We start from the raw sequence: 10,147 nt of genomic DNA, 5'->3' as shown, positions 1-10,147 counted from the left end.
CCACGAAATACTTTCACCAGATCAAATAGAGCCAGCTACATACCACAGTAGAAGTCAGTGCTATATTGATTCTCTAACAGAATATAAAACGTATCTATTTCTCTGTGAGGCGGGTGCTCCACTATCATACTTTGAAGAAAAAAAAAACACATGTTTTAATGTTGACGAAAATCCATCCTTCAATTTCAATATCGATTGATTAAAATGGCCCTCGTCTTGTCAAAGGATATTTGAAGGACGAGTTTTCTGGCCAAATTTTTTAAAAATGTTTTTGTTTTTTGGTTTGTTTTGTTTTTCAGAATGAGCAGCAGTCTTTCGACTGACCTTTTCAAGGTTTTCAACATTTAATGATCAAATATAAATTAAATGGCCAAAAAATGAGTTAATGTCAAAAATCTCTCTGCATTATTTAAAATCACTTCGTAAATACATGGTTTATTATCTTGTATTTTAGCATTACATTAGTCTACTTTAAAAAGCTGTTTTCTTCTTGTCTTGAAAGTCGTTCAATTGTTCATTTTGAAAATTCCCCACGGTTCTTGAGATGCGTTTGTGTGTGTGTTGTCACTAATTTATTGTCTGGCGGGGACACTTACGATGGTCATTCCAGCCACAAATCATTACTTGCTTTTCTGGATTTTTGTGTGATATTTTTATTTGTTCAATGATGAATTGAACTAAAACAGAAGTAAAAGCTCTCTCATTGTCTGTCAGCTGCCGTCGGTTATTTTTTAAGCGCACCATGGCCAGTTTTGTAAAAACAAAATAAGAAGTTGGAATTGCTGACGAGACATTTTTCGCAATTTATCTTCCCATCCAGTAATAACTAATTAGTTTTGCTGTGTCTGGTAGAAAAGGAGCATGTGGGGTACGAATGAAGTTGACGTCACTCGGCTCTTTGATCCCTATGTTGTCTCCTCGTGTTCACTTAACACACACACACACACACACTACCCCACTAGACACAGGTGTGAATGAATACCTGGCTATAGGGAGAGACGGATATTGTAAGAGTGCATGCACAAAACGGACGCCTGATAGCTGAAATGAACTGTATGAATTGGAAATATGGTTTCATAATGCCTGCTGGGGAAATGAATAAAACATGGTCAAGCGCATAGTTTATCAATTTTATCACGATGTACTACTGTTTTTAAGCGCAAGGTCAGACATCACATCCAGTTTATATATGTATGTGTGTGTGTGTGTGTGTGTGTGTGTGTGACTTACTGACTTACTGACTTAAGGCCTTCCGCTTCCTAATCATCCGATCGGGACGTTTCGGCTGCTTCTCTAATCGTCTGTGTCATTTCCTTCCACAGTTCACGGTCTTTTGCTGTGGATGCTATGTTCATAAGGTCTTCCTTTGATTTTAATTCTTTGTTATTTTGAAGGCGTTTTAGGTCTCGATTGAGTCAGTATAAATTGAAGTGGGTGGTCTACATTGATATTTCTTGTGTCCAGACGGGGTGAAAAACGTATTCATGGCTTTATTAGCTGGTATATTTTCATCTCTTCTGAGTACATATGCCCAATGGATAAGTGTCTTTCATTACATTTTTCATACAGTATTTTATTGCATATTTTTGTGGGGTATCGTATATTCAGGACTCTTCTCAGTTGTTTTCTATGAAATCTGTCTAATCTTTGCTCTTCGGCTCCAGTCAGTGCCCATGTTCCGCAGTTGTATATAAGCACGGATTTTACAAGGGTTGTGTATAATTTGATTTTAGTATTTTATTTTATTTTATATTTTCTAATCCATATATGTAGTAATTTATTCAATGCAGCCGTCGATAAACTTTTTCTTCTCTCTACATCTTCCTTATCTTCTATTAATGATCCTCCTTTATATATATATATATATATATATATATATATATATATATATATATATATATATATATATATATATATATATTATATATATATATATATATATATATATATATATATATATATATATATATATATATATATACACTTAATCGGTGACTCTAACTTTTGATTTCTCTCTTTCCCTTCAGGTATGCCCCGTCATCCTGTTCCTCTTCGGTACCTTTGGGAACACAGCTATACTTCTTACACTGAGACATCTTCGTCTTGGCCGTACATCCATGCACATATATCTCCGTGCTCTGGCTCTGACGGACTTGTGTGTATTATACACAGGTCTTCTACGCAACTGGGTAACGTGGACGTTCGAAACGGATCTACGGACTGTCCATCTCGTGGTGTGCAAATTACATACCTGGCTCGTTTACGTTTCGCTCTCTGTGTCCACTTGGCTTCTGGTGGTGATGACTTTGGAAAGAACGTTTTCAACATGTCTTCCTCATAGAGTGGTCGCCTGCTTTACCACCAGGCGCGCCATTCATTTCATCGTATTCCTAATTGTTTTCTATGGTCTAGTACACGTGCATATGTTGGTTGGTTTGTCTTTGAAAAGGATTGAGGACAGTGCGGTTAGGTGTGATTCTACGACGGAGGAGTATAAGTACTTCCTTCACAATATATGGCCTCTTGTCGATCTATGTATTTTATCATTGTTGCCTTTCATCTGCCTTACAGTTGGAAATGCCATCATTGTATGGAAAACATGTGTTTCATTAAAGACAGCAGAAATTATGGTCAAGTCTTCAGGGGGCAGCACTAAACGTCGTCGCAAACGTGCTTCGACTATGACAGTTATTCTCTTGAGCCTTAGTGGATTATTCTTGCTGACTACGTCACCAGTTTGTGTGTATAATTTATGGGAAAGAGGTGGGGGTACTAAGTACTACGACAAAACAGTACAAGGCCAAGCACGGTTAGAATTAATATGGGCCCTTGTCAATATCGCTATGTATTGTAATAATACATTCAATTTCTATTTGTACTGCCTGACGGGTAAAAAATTCCGTTTTGAAATGTTACGTAGATTGACGAGACACAGGTCGGACTCCCAATCCAATAATGTGTCCGCTCCGTTGTTACATCGATTTACTGTTCTTAACGAAGCAAATAGAATACATGCTCAATCCTTTAGGGAAGTGACACCATTAAGGGCGTCATCTGTGAGATTCAACAATCCTCAGGAAGTTTAATGACTGTTTGAGGACCTTCTGTTATTCCTTTATGAGTCTCTCAAATAGAGGGCTAATGCCAACTTGATATCATTTCTAAAAGGATATGATCTAAACTTGAATAACGCATAGCAGTTCTTGATGGCTATACCGTTATGTTATTTTATCAACTCATTTAAAGTCACCTCAAAATTCATTGCCTGTTTCAAAATCGCCGTCTGGGCTCCTCGGTAGTTAGGGACGACGTTTGACTTAAACATGGTTGTCTTGCAATGATCGTCAAAAATATGATTACGAGAATGTAAAAAGTCAATGATGATTAACAAAGTTTTCATCAACATGAATTACTTCACTTTCTGAAAAGAAAGTCGCAGATTAGTGTATTTTCGTAGTTTATTTCATGTGTACTTTACCGACAAATACTATGACTAAGTTGCAGCACTCTGATATTTCGCTTTTAAAAGATTGGCCAAAACCTTGTCCTTCAAATATCGATCGATTAGCATTACCCTTATCATGTCAAAACTCTCAAACCTCAGACTGAGGTTTCATTTTAATCGATCGAATTATGAAGGACGAGTTTTCTGGCTAGAATTTTAAACATTTTCAGAATATGGCTGTGAGGTGAATGGCTGGTATTATACAGAACAGGAATGCCAAGAACATCATGTTACAATATCTTAATGACGTTTCACGGAGCGTGAGATTGCAGGGAGATTTCTCTTGCCCGGGTTAAATGGCCTTTTAAAAAAGGGAGACATTTTCTGTACCAAACGTATCGGTCAATCAACGCCTTTACCCTGCAATTACAAGTTGCCTCTAAGGCAATGCGTAGATTGTATCTACATTTTTTTAAAAGGAAAGAAAATGTCGATGGTGGCTTCTAAAGTAATGGTAACTGCGGTCGACATGAGGGTTTTCCTATCTTGCTGGATTAGCATATTTTGAATCTACATGCCCAATAGCAACATGAGTCCCTGTGATTTAGTTATGGGTCTCTTGAGAATGAATCTGCTAGAGTACGTATGTGTGTGTATTTGTATGAGGTCTTGTGTGTATATGTGTGTGTGTGTTTGTGTGTGTGTGAAGTAAAAATAAAAGGGGGGAGGGGTAGATAGAGAATTTAAAAGAAGAAAAGAAAAGTGGAGAGAAATAGGAGAGTGATGAAGGACAGAGAAATGAGGAAGGTAAGACAGACGGGAGGCTGACAGATAACAAAAGTAAAATGATAGAGAGACAGACTAGTACAGATTGATGAATCTTGGGAGAAGAGAGAGATAAAAAGATGGAGGCATAGAGATACAGGCATAAAGAGAGAGAGAAGATGAGGAGGAGGAGGAGGAGGAGGAGGAGGAGAAGGAGGAGGAGCATGCGGAGGAGGAGAAGGATGAAGAGGAAAGATAGATGAGGTAAAGAGTGAGAGGGAAGGGATAAATGGGAGAGGGCAGGGACGAATCAAAAACACATTTTCCGCGTTGCATCAATCGATATTTTAGACCAGGTCGTTCCTGACTATCTGTGAATAAGTTTCAGGAAAATAAATATAGCTCTTACATTGACTGAACAAGGAGTGTACATTACATGATAAATTAATAGTCCTATGGCTCAGTCGTGACTCGTCGATTCTATCGGGTATTATGACGGAATGAACTAAAGGGAGACAACTGAGTTGAAAGTGAAAATTGTCAGAAGTGAGAAATCAAAATCTTTAGAGGTTTATGAAAACGAAATCGTCCCCTCAATAAAGGCGTTTTTAAACTATAATTGTATACGATTCAGTTTTAAGCAACATATTCTCTCTGACATATTACCGTTTTAAGACTCCAAGCAGAGCCCACTCAGGAAATCAAATAAAGACAGAAGCATCGATTAGATCTCAGAGAATAATATCCCTTGATGAGATAGCAGGAGAACTTGAAATTAGTCATGGGAGTGTTAGTGACTACTCACAAGGTAACAGATTGTAGATATGCCATAAACACCATAAACATTTCGTTAAATCCTTGGGATTCTCAAAGGTCTGCGCTCTTTGAGTACCCATGTAGTTGACTCTAGATTACAAGCGTGAAAGGGTTAATTGCTGTTCCAAACATCTGCGGGTAATTTGGAGAGATGGCAGCTTTCTCAGTAGAAGAATCATTGGAGATGAAACCTGGCTGGTAGAATGGCGACATCCCTCTTCCCCAAAGACCAAAAATTGATAAAGCACTCACCAATATGCTCTGGGGCTGGTTCAATCCCGCGTTAAGTCGCATTATTCTTTATTTTTTTTTTTTTTTTTGCCTTAATATCCATCGACTTTGTATTAACTACTGAGTTAATTATCAGAACTTATGAAAAGTAATATTATGCGGTAGACTAGATGCTTGTACAATAATACTTTTTTTCCATATCGCCAGAAAAGTTTGCTTCATATTTCTATAGAAAAAAATGTGACCCTGAATTCAGTCGTATGTCGTATTGAACTGGGTGGGCGAAATTGAGATTATTTTTAAGTTTTAAGAAACAAAATTGTCCCTCCGCAATGAAAGCGTTCTTGTAAATTAAATTCGTACATTAAGCCTCAGATTAGGTTTTACGACATAGGTAATTCCGTTTTGAGACGAATGGGATTATGGGCTTGCTTTTAAATTTATAGACTAATACAATAGTTTCAGTAAACGACATCCTAGTAATACAATGTACGCAGATATAGCTCTACAAGAGCAGCGAGAAGCGATACATTGTACAAAATAAAAAGGTTGTGGGAAAAGTACATTGATTAAATCATGAAATCACAATACGATGAAAAAACATTAGTTGATAAACACCAACGAGTCCCAGGAGATCCATCAATTTTAAAAGACGGTTTTCAATACACTCCATCTATTAATGCCGGTAAAATACGTTCTAAACGGGATTGGAATTTATGGTCCAAAAATTGATTTATTTAAACTATTCAGTTGCTGAACATCGGTGGTTGGACGTAAGATCTCTCGTCTTGAAACAAAGGTCGTGATTTTGAGCGTGGTCAGTGGCATGACGGATGACAATAATCGCAAAACTCTGGCTCCATAGTTGTTTCCTTTCGGTATAGCATGTTACACAGATTATCCTTCTTGACTTAAATATGATTAAGTACTTGGGCGTTAGCAGTGACGATTGCGGTTGGAGGCATGTTCAAAAGGCGACTGGTACTTTAAGAAAGTAAATGACGCTACCTACGATGAAAATTATCAAATTTCGTGAAGCATGGTGATCCGGTGAAATTTCACTCAAAAACATTCATTTTATTCATTTATATGGGCTATCCCTAAATGTGCCCTCCAAGACAATTGATAAAAAGTTGGAGTATTATTAGATATAAACTGAAAAAATGACAACTGATTTTGTAGGAAACAAAATGTTTATATTTTATTCCTAAATTGTAAATACACACCTCTATTAAATTGTAAAGCGATCCCAACACGATTATTTAAATTGCGCAATTAATTTGTCTTAATCAGCAATTGATACGTCAATTATTGGCCTTATCCAGTAATATTGTGGACTTGCGCAAGTGTATTGAGTAAGTCAAAATCGGTTTGATATTTCGTTGCGCAAGTCACCTGATTATCCTTTTTAATTGGCCGTGTGTGGCAACCGCAAATGAAATTGTACAATTAATTGGATTGTGCAACCAAACTTGCGCAATTTAAATGATCGTGTACGGACCACTTAAGAATATAGAAAGCTAGAAATCAAAGTCAAAAATTAGGTCGCAGCCATTACAGGCAACCAACAAAACCTTCACATTTCCTTTAAAACAATTCCAATTACTATTTCATGTTATAACTACAATCTATATTATTACTATATAATACGAGTAATACAAGTTGACTATGACATAAAGCAACAAATGTAGATTGTGGTACATTTTCCTCTATCATTAAAGATTATACCTTTTACGTATACTTAAACCAATGCGTATACCTGTAAATAATGTTGTCCAAAGTAGTTGATTGTAATCTCAAATAGATAGTAATTATCATTTATAAAATATGGGGTAAAACAGGTGTTTTACGGTATTAATGACCCAAGCGTTAGATTTATTAAAATAACATCTAATGATGAGCACTAAAAAAGGTGTTTTCCAACTGCAGACTAGTTTCTTTACGATCCAAATTGGATTGCATTACCCAAATTAGATTTTGTCAGTGCGTATGAAGGAGAGAGAATTGAGAATTAAGAAATCATGCTAGCAAGAAAACACCAGGAGAGAGAGAGAGAGAGAGAGAGAGAGAGAGAGAGAGAGAGAGAGAGAGGGAGAGAGAGAGAGAGAGAGAGAGAGAGAGAGAGAGAGAGAGAGACTTTTTTCTGTATAAATAATGCATTTGTCGAATTATAGCAAAGACAAATTGTACATTAAAATATGTAACTATTTGTTAACGACATTTATGGAAGATTAGGTCCGTTTTAAAGACCAGTAATTGACATGACATATCACATAAACTTTGTGTAACATGAAGAACAACATAGTATGAAGACAACATTTCAATGATTGATGTCTAGATGGCGAGACCATTGACTTTTAACTTTTGATTTAAGGGGCATACCGTACTCTTATTTGCAGGTCTGATAACCCAATTTATTATGGGCTCGTTGTTGTAATGTAAATGTCAACAACAAAAATGGCGCTAAATAATGTCCATAAAACAATGTTAAACTATGCTCATAATTGCGTTCGGATGTCAGACCTGCATATATGTACACGTCGAGTCATGACCTTATGGTCAAATCAAACCGATAAATGCATTCAGATATCAGACTGGCAAGTATAGAACTTTGATCTTCACACGTAGATATTTTACTCTTGTTAAGCCTTATAAGAACGGAATACAAAAACACTTTTTTTTCAATCAGAACTTTTAGTTACGATAATCTGGTGGTGATTTCTAGCATTCTTTATGTGTGGCCTACCCCCTCAGTTTGGTATTATATCGATTTAAGTCACATTTAGAATCAGCAATATGATACTTGGATTTAAGCTATGTGAGAAAGATTAACAGAGTTTTTTGAAGTGCGAAAAACTAGAATTTCATCTCGATATTTCTTAATATTTTACCTTAATTTGAAATTAACTTTTTGCCATCCGGTTCAACCCGTCATAATACATGGTGAGGCGGTGTGCCATACTTATAGAGAAAGCATCAACTGGAGAAAAAAACCTTTAAAGTATATATTTTGAATTTTATCGAGTATTTGGATAAAAGTATACGATTTTGATTTTAACGATATTTGACTATCTAAATGTATATTATGGTTTTGATTTGTATCGCTCTTTAACGTAAGCCGTAAATAAAATAATCTAATCGTTATGAAACAAAACAAAAATCACAAAGAAGCATAAACCATAGGTTGTACAACGATTAGATGTTTAAAGAAAATAGTTATATCTAACAAACGAGCACTATTCATTTTGGATTATGTAGTTGAAATCACACTATTGATCAAATATTATTGTTAAAATAGATACAGGCAACTTATTTGGTGTTTGACTGTTCATAGAAACCATAAATAGTTAATTGATACAACAATGAGAGATCCTTTTTGGCAGATATCTGGTGTCTTTCAGATAATCAATATTACTCGTAGTCTCAAATTTTGATTTACTCTTATGGAAATTGAAGCAATTAACCAGTTAAATGCTGTACACTGGAAAGACATGTATTTAAAAATTTGAGCCAGAAAACTCATCCTTCAAATATCAATCGATCAGATTTGAGAGTCTTGTCAATTTGAGGCTCATTGAAATCGATCGATATTTGAAGGATACGTTTTCTGGCCAAATTTTTAATACAGGTTTTTTTCCAGAGTACAACAGTTAACTGGTTAAGTCATTGAAGATCCCTTCCCCTTTTCAAAACTTAGTACGACTCAATTTTATTGAAGGTTGTAAGAAATCGATTCACTAGAACCCCTCAAGTGTCTATTTAGGTTTGAACTGAAATAATAAGGAGAAGACTTTTGAGTACTTGCTAAGCCTCTTTTTGTCATTCATAGAAAATCGCTATTTCTTGTTTTTTATTTGATGAGTAAAAGAAAAAACATACTTGTGAACTCACTTTATAGAAAGGTCAATTTAAAGGTCAATTTTTCCCTGGTTATTTCTAAAGGTTCATTAGATTTAGAAAGAGTGCAAACTTGTTATCTATTTTGATGCGACTCAGCGGGTTTTGAAAGTTAAATATCTGAAAAGTGTGTGTGAAACCGCACTGTTTGATACACATGTTCTCAACAGTACAGTACCAGTACCAGCTCGCTAATGTGTCTCTTTGATATGTTGAAAGTTACACCGTCACATTTGTCTCTATAGGTATCATGTTAATTAATAAGCGTTTAATATTTGAATAACTATCCTAAGGTTTTATTATCTTGGTGTAAATTAATTCCAAATTTGAAATAACAAAATAGGCTAAAGTGAGTTTTGGGGGATGGGGGGGGGGGGGGTAATGAACTGTTCAGTTCGATTACAACATCATTCAAATTATGTTCATACATTTGTGATCTCAAAATTTGTCTTTTATGTTTGTTTAAGCTTTTCACAATAAAATTGTGTGTTTCATGACATTGTTCTTTATTAGTTTTATCATGGTAATTTCATCAAAATTGATATACGCTTTTGACCGTTATTGGAACGTATATTGACTTTGAGAGCCAACTACGAGGTCTTATATCTCGACCAATAAGTTACCGATTTCGGGATTTTTTTTCTTATTGTAACACCATATTCTCATATCTAAGAAAATTTAAGAATGTAAAATGCTAACATTGAATTAAATGTAACATCATGAATTATTGGTTTACGCGCCATGCCATCTATCAGTCAGATGTCACTATTAATTCTATCATTCACCATAACTATCTAGTAACGCGTAATGATATCTAGTTTGTGGCGTCAGATTATAAATTAATTTCACCCCAGGTAGAATTTTTTCAAAGAGGAAGTATCATTTAATTGCTTTGAAACTATACATTTTTCAGAGATAACAAAATCAGAATCTATTGAGTAAAAAGATAAAGAATAAAAGATTTCTTACACTCTTGCGTTTTAGAATTTGAAC

At 35.4% G+C, this 10,147-nt stretch overlaps 1 protein-coding gene across 1 annotated transcript in view; it reads left to right on the top strand.

Annotated features, from left to right (window-relative positions):
* The window catches only part of LOC144967441 (uncharacterized), a 160,968-nt gene extending 151,317 nt beyond the window's left edge, over positions 1 to 9,651 (top strand). The window contains exon 5 of the mRNA XM_078904696.1: positions 2,028 to 9,651. Coding sequence (XP_078760822.1) covers positions 2,028 to 3,086 — 1,059 coding nt within the window. The 3' untranslated portion in view covers positions 3,087 to 9,651. The remainder of the gene's footprint in view (positions 1 to 2,027) is intronic.
* The last annotated feature ends 496 nt before the right edge of the window (positions 9,652 to 10,147 follow it).

The sequence above is a fragment of the Berghia stephanieae genome, chromosome 1, assembly GCF_034508935.2.
Source record: "Berghia stephanieae isolate SIO BIC M18660-M18661 chromosome 1, UCSD_Bste_1.3, whole genome shotgun sequence".
Lineage (NCBI taxonomy): Eukaryota > Metazoa > Mollusca > Gastropoda > Nudibranchia > Aeolidiidae > Berghia > Berghia stephanieae.
Note: the sequence above shows the minus strand (reverse complement) of the source record. Positions and strands in the feature narration are given on the sequence as shown.